General features: G+C 32.2%; 1 protein-coding gene across 4 annotated transcripts in view; it reads right to left on the reverse strand.

Annotated features, from left to right (window-relative positions):
* Positions 1–2,433: 2,433 nt before the first annotated feature.
* The window catches only part of LOC111034802 (ras-specific guanine nucleotide-releasing factor 2-like), a 50,625-nt gene continuing 32,270 nt past the window's right edge, over positions 2,434–20,788 (reverse strand). Inside the window, exons 5-26 of one of the 4 annotated variants that reach the window (XM_022316177.1) lie at positions 19,295–19,442; positions 18,453–18,736; positions 16,476–16,705; positions 14,025–14,218; positions 12,323–12,669; positions 12,087–12,229; positions 11,815–12,032; positions 11,562–11,708; positions 11,291–11,496; positions 11,120–11,223; positions 10,938–11,027; positions 10,668–10,862; positions 10,373–10,610; positions 10,117–10,321; positions 9,896–10,050; positions 9,672–9,692; positions 8,582–8,774; positions 8,342–8,521; positions 7,420–7,517; positions 4,807–5,089; positions 4,308–4,505; positions 2,434–3,192 (exon numbers count right to left, since the gene is read on the reverse strand). In XM_022316177.1, the coding sequence (XP_022171869.1) occupies positions 2,980–3,192; positions 4,308–4,505; positions 4,807–5,089; positions 7,420–7,517; positions 8,342–8,521; positions 8,582–8,774; positions 9,672–9,692; positions 9,896–10,050; positions 10,117–10,321; positions 10,373–10,610; positions 10,668–10,862; positions 10,938–11,027; positions 11,120–11,223; positions 11,291–11,496; positions 11,562–11,708; positions 11,815–12,032; positions 12,087–12,229; positions 12,323–12,669; positions 14,025–14,218; positions 16,476–16,705; positions 18,453–18,736; positions 19,295–19,442 (4,090 nt within the window). In that variant the 3' untranslated portion in view covers positions 2,434–2,979. Of the gene's footprint in view, positions 3,193–4,307; positions 4,506–4,806; positions 5,090–7,419; positions 7,518–8,341; positions 8,522–8,581; positions 8,775–9,671; positions 9,693–9,895; positions 10,051–10,116; positions 10,322–10,372; positions 10,611–10,667; positions 10,863–10,937; positions 11,028–11,107; positions 11,224–11,290; positions 11,497–11,561; positions 11,709–11,814; positions 12,033–12,086; positions 12,230–12,322; positions 12,670–14,024; positions 14,219–16,475; positions 16,706–18,452; positions 18,737–19,294; positions 19,443–20,788 lie in introns of all 4 variants that reach the window. The other 3 variants (XM_022316178.1, XM_022316176.1, XM_022316179.1) reach the window with 3 other exon arrangements.

Consider the following 20,788-nt stretch of genomic DNA (forward strand, 5'->3'; position numbering starts at 1 on the left):
GTGTATCAGAAATCGACATTAAATAAAAATGTATTACTGGCTTATAATATTCATATAATATTATCGTGTTATTTTGAAAGTAGGTGATGTACTCAATAAATACTATATTATTTTCATATTCTTCTGTCTGGTAAAAACTACCAAGTTATTTCAGATTTTGATCATTTAAATGATTAGTATGATGTTGATATTGGTACTGTCAAGAGTTCATGACATTAGCGCGCAAAACAATAAAGAATAAATGATTTCAGTGTTAAAAATAGGCTCACAACAAAAAGTATCTTACAACCAATCAAACGATATTTGGATACCTAATATAATATATATATATGAAGTAATTATGAACATTTCAATATTTCATATTAAAGGATGTATGAAAATGGTAAATAAGTATTACAAAAGTACATTGTCAATAATGTAACTTTTACCACAAGAAATCATAATAATAAGTGTAACTGGAAAAAAAATGNCTAATCAATCAGTACACATATTTATGTTTGTAGGTATGTCATACCGCGTCTATAGGTGATTGTCATTTATGAGAAAAATAAATATTTATATAATGTAATATTATACACTTTTTTTATGGCAATTGAACGTGTTACATAGTTTAAACTTATTATTATTGTTACACCTATAGTACAGAAAATAAATATTTAAATAACAAAATAAGAAAAAAATTACATCAACAAACTAACGAATTTACATTAAAATCATCGAATCAAGTACAATGTATAATATAGTTAAAATACAATAATAATATATTAAAAACTTGGTATATGTACATTACATACATATTGTAATATATAAAATACATTATTATATATATATATATATATATATATATATAATGCGATGGCGAGAGATAGTATATAGAAAAAGAAGAGTAAATATGAAAGAAACTCGTATCACACAAATAAATTGTCATATATCCATTTCATTAGTTACGTATAGTTAATGAGAAAAATTTGGCAATTAGGAAAAATTGGGGCGTATGGGTACGTCTTATATAACGGTACAACTTATAGTTTAGAAAAATAAATGTTTTTCATTTTCGTCATCACTCGATGAGTTAGACTTGATTGGGTGTTGTTTGTAAACATTTTTATACATTTTGTGCACAATTAATATTGTGTTCATAGTGAAAAACGATACCCAGTAGCGTTGAAACTTTTGTGTAACCCACCGACGAATGACCGACAACGAATAAACATAAATAATAATCGAACGCATCTCCTTACATATTAATAGTTATTATCATATAAGTGACAATACTCTCAAAACAAAAAATATATATATTATATCTTTAACGATTCAACACATACGTACGTATAGGTAACTAAATATTATATAAATTGAAAATACACACATACACACATACATACACACACACGCACGCACACAGAGATTCGGTAATTTTATCGAAATCAATCGAACAGTGTAGGTATGCGTTAGGGTCGGGAATAAACGTATTTTTCATTCTAATTGTCTGAGCAAAAACCGCAAGAAGGGACCAAGGGAATATGGCCGTTTATAAAAAATCTAATACCGTATACTGACGTCTTGGTATGCGGTGACCCCAACGGGGGGGGGGGGGGGGGAGGAAGGTCACTAACGGATTGATGACGAACGAAGTATGATTGAAGCCGAGCACCTACGCGGAAACGATGGGCAGCACACTTTATAGTATTCCGTTTTATTCTAAGCATGATTAATTGTTCTACTGTCTAAAAAATAATTTTGATTGTTCAGTACGATAATTTTTTATTTTTGTATTTCCGTCTTGCCTCCGGTTTTGGACGTCGCTGACGGCGAGACGGATAAGTATAATTTTTTCCGATAACGTTTATAACATTTACCTCTTAGAACTGATTATGATAGTAATATTATGCCTATATACATTATAGCAATCACACAAGTTCGCTTGTATGGTATTCGCCTGTACGTTTTTACGTCCGAATCGCGTAACGTACAACCTACGATGTCTATAGATAAACATAATATCGAAAGCCGTGTCTGTAGAAAAAAAAATGTAACAGAAAAAAAGTCTACGATTCGAGTAAAAATGCCAACGTGGCACAAATAGTATTGTTAGCGTACAACGTATATGTATTGTAATATGTAATAAATCTATCGTCGCTATTGCAGTGCCAGTGATTTTTCCCAACGTCTGGAAGACAAAATTACGAAAAGAATTCGAAGAAAAAAATCTTAAGACGAAAAAAATTGTATATATACCTAAGTACGACACAACGATGATTGTCGCCGTCGTTGAATATACGTCAACATAGTGACAAACCGAAGAACACGAAATGAATATCTCGAAAACACTCGATTTAGATAACGCGTAAAAATTTGAAGCAGCTGATAGCGGTGGCACAGTATAGAGCCATCTGGGCCAAGCGGAAATGTATATAGGTATTATAATAGGTACCTACTACCTACCTATCTACTCGTTGTGCATACGTAAACTGAGCGGGGCGGCCCGCCGGAAGGACATTATAATAATAGTATAACAATAATGATAATTATATATATTGTATTCGCTGATCACGCGTGCGGAAGACACTCGCTCGTCACTGGGAACATAATAATATTCCTTCCGGGGTGAGAGGGGCGGCGGCGGCGGCGGCGATAAAACAGTGTCGACCGTGGTGAGGTGGCGGTGAGAGAAACGATGATTGTCGTCGGAGATGAGAAAACAGATTCTCCCTCGCCGTCCATCTATCTGCTCCACCCGCGAATCACGTCTAATAATTTAGTCGTTATCGTCACCGTACGACAATAATATTATTATTACACTGCAGTATAGTGACAAGAGGTAATGATAATATTATAACATTGAAGACGACACTATTTATAACGATTATTTATTAAATAGTCGCAATCGCTCGCCGCCGTCGCCCTCGGGCTGGTGTCAGTCGCGTCGATCGTTCACTTGAAGCACGTGGTCTGATTCCTCTTGGCGCTGCACCGCCGTCATTGGCTGCCACCGCCGTGGTGCGGCGAGTTCGACAGCGTCGTGATGCTGAGCCGTGACGGCCGGGGTTCGATCTCCAGGGACCTGGTGTACAGCTCGTCCTCGTTCAAAAGCAGCGACGTGTCCAACAGGTAGTTGGCCACCCGAGGGTGGAAGTCGATCTTGTACGGAGTCTGCTGAAACCGTCGGATTTCTTGTACCACGTGCGCTATCTGAACGACAAAATCGAAAATTTTTTTTTTAATATTGGTACCTAAAAGAGTGATCGAGAAACAGCGCCAAGACATATTTCTAGTCATGAGAGTCCTTATAAGAGAAATAAGTGTGTTGGAACAAGAAGGATGTCTCGTATAATATTATTATACTTATAGACTAAAATTGCTGATCGGTATATTATGTACCTAATATAATAAAATTAATAGTATTGATTCAATAGGCATAAGATGGTACCAATAGCAGCTACAATTCGAAATATGTTAATTTATTATACGCATAGTATGTACTAAAATTATCATGGGCATAACTAAAGGGGGGGGCTAAGCCCCCCAACTGAAATTTTAGCCCTCCTGCCATAGTTCACATACTCCCACCAACGATAGCCACATGGAGGGCCTTATTTACAATGTTTGCGGCCTGCTTAAACCATAATTTTACTCCCCCTCCCCCATAAAAAAGATCTACTTTTTTGATTTTTCTTAACACATTTTTAGTTATGATTCGTCATGGTTAAGTCATGGTTGTCTATCTACAACTATGGTCATGTTAAAATAATATTAATTATATTCTATGCCAGCCCTTATCAGTTATCGTCGATTGACGAATGACGCCATCAAATTATGGCCGTGTCTCAATCAAAATTCTTTTCAAAAAAAAAAAATTTATTGATACAATACTACACCGGGTTACAGCGGTGCTCGAAATAGATCAATATTTGGTCAACCGGGGAAAATGTCCGAATTGCCTACCCTCCTCAATACGGCCCTGGCTACATGCGTACATTTTAATTTATTTAACTAATATTCTTAACTAACATATTTTCTTTCGTATTATTTTTAATTATATTATATTGCTTTATGTACTTTCCTACCACTGACCACACCTGTTAGAAACACTAAATGTTAGCTGCACTGTATAATTTAAACCCTTCTTAACTACATAACGGTTACAATTGTCATTTGCAACAGTGTACTCGGATTTTCTCATCTATTAAATGATTTTATTTCCCAGGGCTTATACTTGTGTAAGCTGTGCAATAATATTTAGAATGCTTTTTCCTAATAACCGACACAGTCGAATAGATAATACATTTTTAATGTACTGTACCCACCATACGTAATTTTGAAAAGTTAAGTAGCCCGTCGTCTGCCAAACTGGGAGTTCCTTCTTCTAAAAACGATAAATCACTTAGGTACATCCCTAAGTACGGAATACATGGTGGATCACATCTGTGCAGAGCTTCGCGAAGGTTTCTGAATCTTCCGTCAGACGAGACGATTATCTGAAGTTTTTGTACCGATAGTTTTGTCTAAAAACAAAATAAGGTGTGTGTGTAGAATACAACCAACAAATAATCTCAAAAACTAATTTACAAGTTGTAATTAAACTAAATTGATAATATATTATATATATTACATAAAATATATAAATCACATTGGATTACATTTTTGAGCAATTAAATGACATGCGTTTTATACCTCGGTTAAGTAGAAATACTCATTAATAGTTTTATAGTTTTAACATATTATTTTAGAACTGTCGTCTTTACGGAAAAAATGCTCGTATCGTTTTCATAATATTATGTCAGTTTTATAAACACATAAACTCACAGCTTTTGAAACTTTCTCCCAAGTTTTCTTCAATCTGAACACCGAACTATTGGTAAAAGCTGAACATATTTGTAGGACTCCGTTAAAATTATGCAAACACCTAGATATGTCAGCAACTGCAGCCCACTTTTCTATTGCTATCACTCTTGCGGCCACATTGTTCTTACGCATTATTTCCGAAGCGACCAACTGCGAAAGCTCGTTAAATCTCTTGGTCATTAAAATAATGTGAGGCGCTTTCATGTTTTTGTCGTCCTTCATCCAAGCACGGCCGAAAAATTCCCTGGAAAATGCTCATCAATTAATGCAATAATGATATTTTATCATTTTTTTATGTGAGAAGTCGAAAATATTATTTTTGTTAACATTTAAATTATTATTGAATATAATAGCTGTAACAAGATAGAGGTTTAATAAAAAATGTTCAATAAATTTAAAAAAAACGATAACTATTGTTTTAATTCTTATTTAAATCAATGGTTCTCAACCTGGGGGCGCGCCCCCAAGGGAGGTGTAAAAATGTTGTAGCATACTTTTAGTGGTGAGGGTGGCACCTTATAAAATAGTATGAAATGGTGCATGGAGTATGGACCTCAAAAGGTTGAGAAAACTTGATTGTATGATCGAATATTATTTTAATTTTTGCTCACGACCAAATCCTGCAGTATTATTATTGTACACACTTCTGGTATATATTGTATATATTAATATTTGTAACGCCAATTCAATTAAAAAGCCCTCAGCAACAACAGTTTAAAATTTATCTTCAGAAAAAGTATCAAATTATTAGATATTGAAATCAACGGAAGCTATTAAAAACACAGAGGGGCTAATTACGGTTGTCAGAATATTATAAACAAAGATATATTCGAAAAATATGATAAATATTATGAAAAATGCTTTTTTATATTATATTATACGTATTTTGTGATTTGTGCACTATATAGTCTACGAAACAGCAGTTTTTTAAAACAAATTGTTATCAAACTTAATTTTATTCAACTATGAAGATTGTGTATATTTAATTAAAATCATTTTAGTATCATTATTCATCGCCTATAATAATGATTATTATTAAATAATTGGCGATAGGTAGAGGATTTACAATTACGAACATTAATTGTAGAACATGTAGTATTATAAGAGTTCACATTTGAATTAATTAAAAATAATATTCGTCATTACTCATCATACAAATAGAACATAGGTTATAGTGTAGTATTTTAAATTTTGTTAGGTTTATTGTTACAATATTATTATTTTAAATCATTTTATTAGTGTTGATGGTATAGTTTTTACAGAACTATTTGGACTGTTTGGTAAAATATATGCTAAAAATCAATAGGTACAATACGTGCCAGAAATAGATATTCGTTTGTAAATACAATTTCAAAGAAAATAATATTATATTTTCTTCCAAATATTTACGAATGGATATCATTTTGATTGTAAAGTATACCTATAAAATGTCTACAACAGTCCAAAAACGAAAAGCTTAACAAATTATTAATAATTGGTATTTTTATTTTAACTTTGCATGAGTACAAATCCTTTATTTGAATGTGTCATTTAAAAGCTATAACAATTATTATTTTTAATATTATTCTATAATTTTTTGTACATTTTGTATTCACTAACATAGTAACATCATTTTTCATGTTTAAATAAGTAGTTTATTTATCTGTATAACGTAATAATAATAATTATAAAATACACTTTTGAATGGTAGAACAAAGAATAACTATATTTATTTATTATCATGCAGAAAGTATGGTGTATCTAATATATTAATCTAGGTAATAACTTTTGACACTATTATGTTTTGACAGCAAATTAAAATTCTTGTTATATCCAATAACCTTCACTAAATTTCTTTGCGATTACAACATTTTTAAACATACATTTTTTTTAGTCTATTCAACGAAGTACAAAATATATTATGTGCGTTGTAGAATTACAATTATAACACATACAACTCCGCCTAAAAATTGGGACTGTGAAAATTAAAACAAAGTTATAAAATATAAAACACACGGCATTAGCTAATTACAAGTTATAGTTAGGTTAGGGTGTCGGAGAATCATCTGTCCTCTGAGAGTAAAGTTGTCAATTATATTATAAATCACTTATTTCTGTCAAAAACATAGCAAATCCGATATTCGTATATTATTTTCTCAGTTAGTAGCTAAATCGCTCAAAGATAGAGACTGTAATAATGACCTATTAAACTATTTATTAGGATTTTAATTGTAGTGTCATGTGGCCGAATAATATTTTGCATAGCATACCTAATTAAAACATTAAAAAAACTAATATTGTGGATTGCAATTAGGCACCTAATTGTTAAAAATTATTAAATGTAATTGTTAATAAGGCCATAACTACCTATTTAAAAATAAATAATATTGAAATATTATGTTGTGCAGAGCACTACTATACTTATATAATACATTTTTTAACATGTCATCTGTGTGAAATTTAAGCAGTTTGGCTACAAAAAGTGAAAAGCGTGAAGCGGTATGGGTATAAGTAACGACTAACGAGTAAGTACCTATATAAAAGATAGAGATAACAGATGTAACGCTGACATTGTGTTAAATGAATTGTACTCACTGGCTTTGTATTCTTATAAATATTTGATGGTCAATATAAGTCATTTGTTCAGCTATTTCTAATGCAGACAAAGTGTCAATATTTTCAGAACTAGGAATCTGAAAATAACAATATTAGTTTATAAATGTATAATTATTAATTATCATAAAGTGATCTACGATTTTAAGTTTTTAAATTGGCTTATAGTTTTGGCACAGTATTTTTCTATAAATTCTATGTAACTAGCTGACATTATGAAACTATTTAAACTATTTAAACTTATTATTATATATATATTATAACTTATATTTTAACTATTCTAACTTAATGTTGTCCCTTGAAAATGCCCGACTTATATGATTCAAAATTCGTCCGTTTATAATATTGAGCGAAAATATGAAATCTTATCATACACCATGCATGATGTATAAATTGCTTTTCATCAGGTTTTGTTCGAAATAGTTAACCTTCCTTAGGGTGCTTAATGACTCCAACACGAAAGTATCATGGTGATTATGATCGGATGAATAGTGTAAGAATACATAGAGGACGAACAAACATAGGTACATTTGCTTTTATACATAGTGTACATAGATGGATTTTTCAACCTGTTATTAAATATTTTAGAATTGATATCACAGACAATAGTTAATATTAATATTGATTTTATAGAATGAAATTAAATATAATAATATGTATAGATATACTTGGTAGTTTATACTATTGTTATAAACTTATAATGTTTAGTGTACATTGTACGAATATAAAATTGATAAAATTATTTACGATAAAATTTTCTTTTTTAAATGTCATTTTTCATACTGATTTTCTGGGAATAATTTGAGTTATAAATAATTCAATATTAAAAATGTCATATAGATTATAGTCATTACTTAATAACTTTAGAAAAAAAAAACAATTTTATAATTAATTACTAACGTACCTGTGATGGAGTCAACAGCAAGTTTAGGTCGACAGTAGGTTTTTTTGTTTCGTCCATTGTAAGCAATCTAAGTAATTGGCCAGCTATTTTGTGCTCAGCTGGTAAAAGATTAGGACTGAAGAGTATGTCTTCCAAAAAGTCTATAGTCATGTTCTTGAGACGTGTTTCATTTTCAAAATCCTAAAAATTATATTAATTTATAAGTAAGTACTCATTGTGTTTAAATTTGTCGTAGGGTACTTGTGGGTGTTTTGATATCCAATGTTTTAAGACATTTAACACCCTCATCGTAGCTGCTGTGGACATTACAGACTCTTTTCTTTTTCGTTCTACCGAACAACATCTTTGATCATGTAATGGAGATAGTTCTCGAGGGTTACTCGAAGCTGACGTTGCAATAGCAAACGCTGCAGCAGCAGTAGACGTGCTGCTCCTTTGAATAAAAGAACACATGTATGTTATTGTCACTGTTAGTATAGTAAAACTTTACTTGTTCCTCTAGAAACACCTGTGTTGAACTTTTAATTAATACTGAATCGAAAATGTTAATGTTTTAATGTTTATAGGCGCTGAAGAACATTATTTTGATCGGGATGTTGTTTTAAGAAAAAAAAAAAATAATAATAATGAAAATAAGAGTATACTGATTGAAATGTGCATACACCTCGATTACGAGGCAAAGGGAATAGAATCGATTCAATAATATGATACTTGAATGAATAACACGTGCACGGAAACATTCCCAGGAGTCGCAGGTGTTCTCTATTTTGTCAGCAACAAACTCAAACTATTTATACGGCAATAATATTTTTACATTCGTTAATAGTTAAACTCTACTTTCTATTAGTCTGGATTGGCTGGCTTTTTATTGGCCGTTACACAGCGAAGGATGCGCAGTTATAACTAAATGGTTCTGGTAGCTGTGGGACCAATTGGAATAACTAAGTATAGTATTAGCTCCAGAACTTTAAATATATTATCACTACTAGGGTGTGTGGATCAAACATTTTATCTAACTGCTAGTCAGAGTCCATGCATATATAATATTCCTCCTTTAATCATTCTAAAATACCGGTAGACCCTTTATAAATACAATTTGGTTCATTTTGTGCTAAAACCAAATGTTCTGTACAGTGTGGGAGAGTACTAAGTATTATAACAATATTAGCTTTTAAAGTTGTCAAAGAGCAGCCAAATAGTATATGTAGTCTGTAAGTGATAGGTTCATGCAGAAATATGAAATCAAAAATAAAACTGAATAAAAACCCCTTTAGCTATGCCGATTTTCAAATGTTAGACCTCTCACATTGTGCATATCCACAGCACTTACCCAAACTCCGGCCTTCCAGTTCTGAACACAAAAATAAAACAAAACACGTGTAAACATATGAGAACCGTCTTACAGCTGAGGGTTTGTATACATGTTTTTAGCGCAGGACCCATTTATATAGTCAATTTTCTATAGTTCCTAAGTGATAATTTGGTCCCACGCTTTTCAAAATAAGAAACAATAAATGGACGACGATGTGAGTTGAATATAAACTATAGGTTTACCTTCTTTTCGATTGTCTCGATGACGTTATTACAACACCGACTCGACTAGATAGTGGAGGGCTATCGTGTTGCATGCTAGCTCTCTGTGATATGCTTCCACTGTAACAGCCATCAGCATCACCAGCGCATGCAAATGATTTTCTTCTAGAAAAATACTACAGAAATCCAACTATTATGTTCAGTTTTGTTTTATAAATGTACCAGCAAATAAAAAAAAATACTTGTGCAATGCTGGAGTTTGCAAGTGAAGCTGATCTTGATGATGATGCACTATGCAGGTTACTTAGCCATCCGTTTTCATCAGTGCCGCCCATATCGTCCTCGCAAACTCCAAAACTCTTTTTTCTTATAGTTGGAGTACAATCGTGATTGAACCAACTTCTTCTACGGGGTTGTGGGGTGGAAAAATGCTTCTCTGAATGGAATCTGTAAAAATATTTATTTTACTTTTGCTTACTTCAAGTAGAATAATATTACTTTTCTACGAGTTCTTTAGCGGCATCTGATATTATGGACCCAAATTTGATCGCATGTCCGTGATGAATGGGGAAACCTTTTGAAGGTGATTGTATTTTACGTTCCGGTGGAGATACTTTTGGCAAACTACTGATTTTATTGTCATTAAGACTTTTCTCACAATTAGAAGTCGCAGCTACTAAGGTCGAACTACTATTATTGCTACATGGAGATGTTGCAACTACTGTAGGTTGGTTATCTAAAAAAATGCAAACATTTAGAGAAAAAACTACACCATGCTAAACTGAATGCTAACCTCCAGTCAGAGTCTCATTACTAGATGATGAAGTTGCTTTAACCATAGTAGGAGGGGCTAAATGACAATTGTCACCTGTGTCTTCGATTAGTATGCTGACTTTTCGTCCAGGTGCAGAAGCTTGCTGGTATAAACTAGTCGTTGAACTGTATTCTTCAGACACTTTTACTTTATTTTTTCTTTCCTCTTCTTCAACTACAATGCGCCATTTAAATAAAATACTTGTCATAATAATACCACTACACTTTAATTTTTTTTATTAAAACGTACGTTTTCGAAAACTATATTTTCTTCCTCTCGGACTATGCTGATAATCCACACTGGAACTTCTATCTCGGTCACTGACTTCTGATCCGTAGCCTGTAAATTACAATAAAATATATGTTAAACACGTAAGTACCATAGAACGCTCCCGTGAGCGTTTTTAATAGAATGGATACCGGATACAGAACTGGCGGCACTATTCTTTCGGTTTGACGAAATGACGCTGGGTCTTCTGTCTCTATCCCCTGTTGTGAGATGATGGTTGTTGTGCAATTCACTTCGATCTAATGACCTGAAAGTAATAACAAAATAAAATACTTCATTCTCTCTAGGTAATATAATATTATGTGTTGACTTACGTGTTATTCATAGGTTGTCCAATATTTTCATATGCATCTACTTCATTGTTATAAAACACCTTTTTTAACGCTTCCAAAATGGTAACTCCGTCAGTAAAAACTCTATACGTAAGAAGAAATGTATTGAGAAAATCAATTGATAAAAATCTTAAGTCCACAAGTCTAGATATGAGTTTTTCTTTAGTAGCATGGTGAATACGCGGAATCTAAATATAAGAGGTAATTTTACATTAAACAAAATTATTCTGTTTAAAACAAACATTGGACGCACCCTACAAGAATTGTAGTATTTGCTAAATTTTATATCCTTGTCATCTTTAAAAAGCTTTGGATCACGCATTGAGTTTGGCATTGTCACAGAAGATGTATCTGACATTGAATTTCGAAGCATTGCGTCAAATCTTAGATTTTCAATACACTAATTTTCATAAAATAAATTTCATTAAAATTAAAATTATTACTATTTGTTAGTATGTTGTATTAATTAGTATTTGATTACTCATATTAAGATTATCTGTACTTACTTGACTAATATCACTGACCCACGCAGTTTTTTCTTGTAAAGAGGGTGCATACAAATGCACTGCAATAGGCGAAGACGATTTGCAATCAACACAAAGTTGAAAATCATAATTTTGTGGTTTCGGACTAGGACTTGGACTTGGGCTAGATGAACATTTCAAGCCTTCACAATCGCTATTCTCAACATCACTCGAATGACTGGTACCCGCTGAATCGTCAGCTTTTGAAAAAAAAACCGTCATATACGTGTTTGATTTAAATGTATTGTACATACCTTCGTTGTTCCCATCTGGAATTTCCAGGTCTCCTGGATTATTATTGTCGTCCTCTTTATCATTAGGGTCTTCTATTAAACGACAGTCTGCTAAAGATATTTTTCCAACTTCAGGTGCCAAATGTAATTTTCCACTAGTGGTCCTAAAATAAATATAAATGTATTTAAAATTAATTACGTGCTTATTAATTTCAATTATATGCACCTATAGGCTATAGTGGAAGCTTTAGACTTACCTAGTTGTGATTATCATATGGTTCGTAAATAGAAAGCATTGTCTTACTGCTTCTTTTTCAGTTTTAAAATGAGGTATCCTGCTCTTTTTTCTAGCTATTGGCATTTGTACCAGAGTACCCTGTCTGACAAATATTTGATTGACGTCCAATAGAATATCACAGCCTTCGATAATCATTCGTTCGATGGAAAGGTTTTTTCGTAAATTTTCAGTTTCGCTAACTTCGTCATGAATTTGTCTGCTTAAGTCTTCTAGTTTCTGACAGGCCGTTTGCAAACTTTTTCTTTCCACATGGTCGTGAGGCGTATGTGCTAATATCTCATGAAGAGTTATTATGTATCTAGGAATCTATAAACAAAAAATATAAAAATATTACTAAAGGTTGATTTTTAAAATAAGACTTTTAATATGTATGATTTTAGAAATTATTGTTAAATTTAATTTTATATTAGCTATTGTATTATTTAACAACACATTTTGTTTGCATAATACTAAATTATAATATTATATTATATAAGCAAAGAAAATGAAAATATGTATTTATTTACATTAATATTCTAGTTATGCGAGAAATGTATATTACAAATTGTAATTATTTAATTTATATGAACTATTTAAACAATTTATATTTCAAATTATGAACTCATGGGCAACGACACGAACATGTTCAGTGGGGCCCATTATCTTATTGAAGAATAAATAACAATATAATATAATATTGGTTCGTTTTTACAGTACACACGTTCAGTTAAATATATACTTAAAACTAAAATATATATTTTATATTAATGAGTAATGGTTCTATAAAATACAAAACAGCTTTTATATTACGCATTAATGCTATTTAAAAATATTCGATTAAGAGTTAATATAAATTCAATTGATCGAAAAAAGTTTAAATATGTTTGTCGTATGAATGAAACTTTACAGATTTTATTTACTGTGTATGTAATGGGTTTTACAGTGTTTTTATTTCTGTGTACACTGTTGGGTAAAATCAGTGGTCAAAAAGTTTCAAGTAGCCTTATATGAATCGAATGGAAACCAAGTCTTATAGAAAGTACTCGAAAGAGGTAATTTTCGATTTTCTTGGTAATTTTGTAAGCTAAGAAAGAAAAACTACAGAGAAGTATTGCTTTATGCAGGCAATTGAATGTTTCAACTAAAATTTAAATTGTATTTCGACTACAATGATATATAAATAAACTATTATTTTAAAATGTAATATCACAAGCAAACAGAGTACAGTTATATATATAATAATTTAATATGTTATTGTCATTATTTTATTCTTAATTTCTGTTTTTTTTTGTAGTTTCACACGAACTCGATTTTTATTTTTTGTTCCTACGTAAAGTTAAAATTTATAAGTAATTGATTTCTTTTCATGATATGCATATTATTTTAATATCAAATTTTCTGTTTCAATACATTAATTTAATTAGAGAAGATGAACCATTTACTTAAAAAAAACGTATGCCTATAAAATATAATCCAATTGAAATAAATTGTTTATGATATAACTTTGATAAATCATAATATAACATTGTAAACTTGATAAATTATGAAATAATTAATGATACCGCGTTATTTATTTTACCGTTGATTTTTCTGAAAATGGATTAACTAAGATTTTACAGCGACATTCACACTATACGTAAATACCAATATTAATATTATTTTACACGAATTGTAAGTTTCACCTGATGCATTGGTACTATTAAGAAGTTTTCCAATGACCGTGCATGGCATGCTGGTTTGTTTTCCAATCGCTCCAAAAGGTTAACAAATGCAGGGTTTTGTTTGCATTCGGTTAACACTTGTAAGCTGTAATGATGATTTCTCACATATTCCTGGTAGATCGTCAGCATAGGCAGTAGTATGTCGAAGAGATCACCTGGAAATAACATGAAAAAAAAATCGCTGGTTTCTTGTAGTTAAGAGTTAAAACCGACATAATAAAATACCGCATTCCACTTTCGGTACCTAGGTATATAAACTCGAAGCTCGCGGGAATTGAAACGAATTTTAACGGCAGTCGAGATGAGATCATAATATACAGTTATACCGGGAGTCGACCGTACCGTATAATTTAGTTCGCAAAGTTTTGAAACGTCTAAAATATATGCCAGGGACTATCTTCAATTTTATAGTATTACGGGTTTAGGGAATGTTCAGCAAATCAATAAATGAAATGTAGAATTCCACTCACACGCGCAGGCGACCTTATAATATAATATTATGTCGGTTGATTCTGGCAGTAATAGAAGCGAGTATAAAACATTATTATTGCGTTAGAGAACGTGAAAATAGCTCTGTAGTGAAAATAAATGAAAACAAGAGGAGGAGATGGGCTGAGAGAGAGATAGAAGTAATACGTTTGCCAAATTTATTTTGGCCAAGTAAAGTTTTGTGCGGAAAAGTTTTTCTATAGTGATTATTACTGCAAGAGGCCAAAGCGAATACAGCAAGGGCGTTTGTTTCTATGGTGACTGCCACTTGTCTTGATACCCCGTGAAAGTCCTAGCTTCTATATATATTTTTTCAATCTAAGAAGAAAAAATTAATATCAGAATGGGACGGGGGATAAAAAAACATTACGGGATGCCCATTGTTTTTGTGAAACAGGAGATCGATGTTACCAGAGGCGCGTTAAAGTAATTGAAGAACATCTGCAACCACTGCAGTAGAAGCAAAAACGGGTGTAGTAGGCTAATAAGCTAATACGCTAACTTATTAGTTATTTGTACAAAAAAATTATGTATGTACGTGACACGTTATCAATAAGTGATAACACACAACCCACAACAGTATGGCTATAGATGTTTTACCATCCCTCGAGGTCATCATCACAGATCGTCATTGTAAACTGTTGCGCACGGGCACAGTGCAGGCGTGACGAAGGGCAGCGTAATATAGAGAAACAGCCACCCCTGAGTTTTTTAAGAGGTGGCTGGTGTTTACAATGGCCAATAGTCGGTGATAATTTAGTATGAACTATAATAGTAATAATCAGGTACCCATTTTAATAATATAATAACTAATATGACGACAGGTGATTATAAGTGATATTGTTGTGAATGCTTTTATCGGACATTTGGGCGATGCTGCGGTTTACGTTTAAGACTAAATTATTTAGCCTCTTAAAATTGTCAAGTTCGCCTCACGCCATTACAGGTCTGAGGTCGCACAGCATAATACAATATGAAGTGTGCAGTGCTTCACACGATGATCGAAATCTACGAGTTAAATAAGTATTCACACGAACAGGTAGTTGAATTAAAGGACCAATAAAATATTACATAAAATATTTATGCGGTGGAGACCAAACGTTAGCGATTATAGTCGCAGGGCGTAGTGCACATATCATAAAAAATGAAATAATATTATTAAAAGCGGCATACGATCTTGAAAGTGGGTCGGCATGTGTTCCCAGAACGGACGAGTAAACGCATTAACCACATAATAACCACGATAGGTATTATTATTTCGTTATACCTAAACGCAGATTATTGTCGAATAAAACTATGAAAAATTTGTAATAATAATATTCCCAATAGCAACAATAATTAACAAACGGTATTGATTGTATTACACAGTGTGTCAGTGACGCCTAAAACGTAATTCAAGTAGTTCAACTGAGCTGCCTTAAAAATAGGGCGGGTGGGTTCAGGACGAGTAATATAACAGAATATAATACTTCCGAGTCTTTTTGCTATAATTGTATCAAACATAGGAATGTCATTAAATCATGTATAATGCATAATTATTTAAATCAGTTTTTCAGTCGTTTGAAGTGGTGCGTGGGTCAATCAAACTATTTGAACTGCCATTTTTAATTTAATTCGGCGCTCTGCACTTTGTGTGTGTGTGTTTTGTGAGACATTCGCCTCGATTCATACCTTTGTAAAACTAATTAAACAATCTACGAGTTGAGCAACGTTGTTACGATCATCAGTCGTGGTCGTCACGGTTAGGCAACGTACCTATCGGCTTCACGAGTTTTACGATTTCTCTCTGTTTGTACTAATCTGTCATTATCATATACAATGATTACGACCAATCACTCGCATGACTTACAACTTGAAATTTTCTGGTCGTCACTTGGATCGATGCAAAATGTATTATGCATTTATTCATTACAATATACTCACTTAGGATTAGAGTTGGCCAGTTTTCCATTCTGGTCGTTAGTCCCTTGTAGAATATCTGGTGCAGGAACAGCACTGTCTCACTGTTCAAGAATATCGAACTTATGTCCTCGTGAGTGCACGGCGGCTTCTTCGAGCTGGCCGCCATCCTCAAGGGGCGCAGGAAACAAGTGACCAACACCTCCAGCTGGCTCACGTACTCTTCTTCGGCTTCGACCATGCGAAAAACCAGACTGATTTGTAAACGAAAAAAAAAACATGAACATTATTGTAATAATTATTGTATATACCTACTCGTATATAATATAATAATAATTATTATTATAAACGACAAGCACGCGATTAAATCGTTATTATTAACATCATCATCATCATCGTCTTCATCATCATCATCATCATCATCGTAACTACGGGAAACCTTGTCGCTGTGCGTACAACAACGATAAGCGACTATAATAATATTATGTTTTTGTTGTTGTTGTGGTTGTGTAGTGTTATAACCTAATGTCGTGTTAGTTTTGAAACCGTAGGTATATACGGTAATACGGGGTATGTATAAGGTTAAAAAACACTGTACTCGAAATAGTTGTGACGATTACGTGAGCAAACACGTGTTTGCATAAATTATCATGGCTATCACGCAAATGTGTTTTGCTTAAACCGCGAACACGTAAAAAACAAAGTTTAACGTTTACCGTCATATATTGTGTGCTATAGCGTCTTATATCGTGTACTGAAATAATATTATTATGTTTTGTATGACGTGTATAACTGTGTAAGACATTTTCTAGTAATACTGTCAAACGATTCGGAGACAAACCGTAAACATATAAACGTATTTTATTGTATTAATATATATATATATAATATGTATATTAGATAATATATTAGTATAGTAGGTACATTATATTATTATGCTTTCGGTCGACATGACGCAATAATAGAAATATTATATACATTTCGGCGCATATTTAAATATTTAATGTAATTTGACAGTTGAGTAGACGAACAAAAGACAATAATATACATTTTCATTATCATCTGTTGTTTTTGTTTTTGTAACAATGGCAGCCAGTAGACAGATTTCTCTAGAATTTATATACTGAATAATTTCAAGTATTTATGCTTATGTAACGGACTTTTGAAATTTCAAATAATATTTATAATAGGTAATCGTATAATTTATTTTATAAAAACGGTTTGTCAACAAAATATAATTAAAAAGCGCATTAGTCGTATATCTGATATATATTATTATAGAAGCTAATTAATAAAACTGTATGTCATTCTTTAAAAAAGTAAAAACTTAATATATTATACGAATAAAAAATGTATAAAAATATATACATTGTGAAAAACCGTCGTTTCTTAACAACTTGAAATCATGTAAAAAAAATATTTTTTGAAACATTAATACTTTTTGAAATAATGAGTGGACGATGACAAAAGAATCGCTCTATATAGGTACGAGTAGCATGAAAAAAATTTGGCAGAGATAGTTTCAGTAGGGTTTAAAATCAAATTATACTGGTTTGTACTTATATGAAATTAATATATTATAAACAAATATCGGTAGTATTATTAATAATTTAAAGTGGCGAGTATACGCATTATTGACTGCAATCCATTGAATAAATACTAATTTAATATGTTGATAACTATAATTTATGATATAGTATGTTATATGGGGCACGTCGAGCGTAATGCAGCACCTAATCAAATATTGAACAGCGTTTCAATATTAATCAATACTCATCCACTAATAATCAGCGTGACGTTTCAATAAAATTAGTTACCATTTTCGGACGGGAGGGTCATGATTTCTGTTTTGCAATAAAAGATAAATCACGATACGTATTATGTATTACAATTACACCGGAAACTAGAATATTTTTTTCATGAGGTTTATTGCCTAATACCTATTAGAACTTTACTATTATATCATAATATCATAATATTACGTAGTATTGTTGCACTCGCCTGTTTCTCTTGCGCATGCTCTCGGCGTGAGGACTCTTGATGTACTGTTCGACGATTTGTTTCCACCGCCTCCTGCACAGCCACCCCCTGAAGAAGCTCTGCACCTTTTTGATCTTGCGCATCTCGATCGAGTCCTGCACATTGAACGTGGTCGGGTCCGAGAATATAAAGCTGTCCTTGGATTGTCTTCGCGAGTACGTGCCCGTCGTCCCACCGTCGAACGATCCGGTGGTGGACCCGCTGTACGATGTCAACGGTCGCAGCTCCTTCTTTAATGTTAACACCTATTATAAAAACGGCACCCCAAAAGGTACGGTGTCCAGTGATATTTTAATATCTGACTGCTAACTTTTATACAAATGCAGGTATTCGGGACGTGATGCGTGTGAGAAAATCGGTCGTCACATCGCGAGATGTCGATTTTATATATAACTATAAATGGATTATACAGAACTGCTTAATACTAATAGGTATAACAAGGTCACATGATCATCCCATGTCACTCGAAACTATAAACAAGCGTGTCTTACTCGACTTAAGGTCAGTGGACACTGGGCACAATACATATCATGCAATAGTATAATAGAGAACCGACGGAAAAAAGAACAGTTTCTCTTAAGGTTGAAATCTTCACGTTGAATTCGACTGGAAATATTATACCAAAATCAATATTGTGACGTGTTTTCGAAATTTTGAAGTACAAAAAATTAATTCTGATGATTAACATTCGTGCAAATTTTCCCGCAGTACTACTCGTGAAACGGAGGAGCAATCATTGCGATGGGAACGTCACTATTTAAGCTACGGGGAAATAATAATTCGTTTACAATATTATGTTTTACTTCTGCGCGTAGTTTTTTGATTTCTGAGGCCGATTCATCGACCTGTTGGGCGTACTGCCATTTCGCAGTCATTTCGCTCTCGACGACCTGTAGCAAATGCAAGTGCCTTTGTTCGAGCTCCTCTTTTTGTAGCAGCAATTTGTTGAAACTGAAACGGCGAGAACCAACGATATTATAATGGATGTGACGCAATATTTTTAGGGTTGAATATTGGTACAATGGCGTCATTTCAGTTTTTGATAGGGGGCGGGCAAGTATTGGCCAGCCCATATAATTGGAAAAAAATAACCACTTGTTTCGTTCACAACCTAATATGAAGTTACGTTCTCATTTCAATATTCTTTCTTACATCATTTTTTTTATAAGTATAAAATATAAATAAATGAAATTATGTGTATGAGTTATGTACAGTTTTTGAGAAAAAGTCCTCGAAGAGGGTGAGGTATAAATATAATTTATTATTAACCATAGTACCTACCTAAATACCTCACGGTACAGTAATCTTTGATGTTTCTTGTGGGCTACACACATTAAATAGGAGTGCTAAACACTATTGGTGATTGCTATATAAAAGGTAAATTAATAATATGTAAAACCCATAAATTATATCAGAGGTTCTAGCATTGATACATTTAAGAGCTGTTGTTTTGTTTTTAGAATTTTTACTGTGTTGATACTAATATTAGAATGAAAAATAGTAGCTATAGAAATAAAATTATATATCCCATACGGTTATGATATTTTTGTTATTGTACATGCCTCCACATACAGATCTTTGTAAATATATGTCATTGTGCCTACATATTGTTACATAATATTATATAATATGAGTAGAGCGGTTCGCGTTTGGATGAGTTTATGAAATTTGTAATGCGGTTGGGTTAACATTTTTAATAATGTAGTACACAGCGTTTAGTTAAAATTTTGCACAATGCATATTTCCCTCCCTTCTAAACAGAATTGCAGGGACCGTCTGTGAATATCACAAATATGATTAAAAAAATGCATGTATTAAAAATAAATTATAATGTATGCTCATAAAAATTTCACATCTTCAGTTAATCACAACTTAAAAAAAAAAAATTATAAATTGCATTTTTCGATTTATATATATTATTTCAATAATAAAATTTCAATAGATATAATATAATACTGGTTTTAAGTAGTTTTTTAAAATTAACTTGATGCCATCTTTCGGGAATACTGTCAATAAGTTATCCCATAATAAACATTAAGATACCATAAATTACATGTTATATACTACACCAACTACGTAGTATATTATATTAAACTGGAATACTCAATGGTTATACACGCTCATTGTCCACCACTTACGTTACATAGACTAGAAAGGTGGAAATTAGGGCTCTAAAATTTATTTTTTTTTTAATATTTCATTTTTATGCAAAAAAATCAAATTTTAATTTAAACTACAAAAATATGTGCTGTAAATTCCTCTATTTAGTTCAATGTTAATTGGAAAATGTTATAAAA

The sequence above is a fragment of the Myzus persicae genome, unplaced genomic scaffold, assembly GCF_001856785.1.
Source record: "Myzus persicae strain clone G006 unplaced genomic scaffold, MPER_G0061.0, whole genome shotgun sequence".
NCBI classification, from domain to species: domain Eukaryota; kingdom Metazoa; phylum Arthropoda; class Insecta; order Hemiptera; family Aphididae; genus Myzus; species Myzus persicae.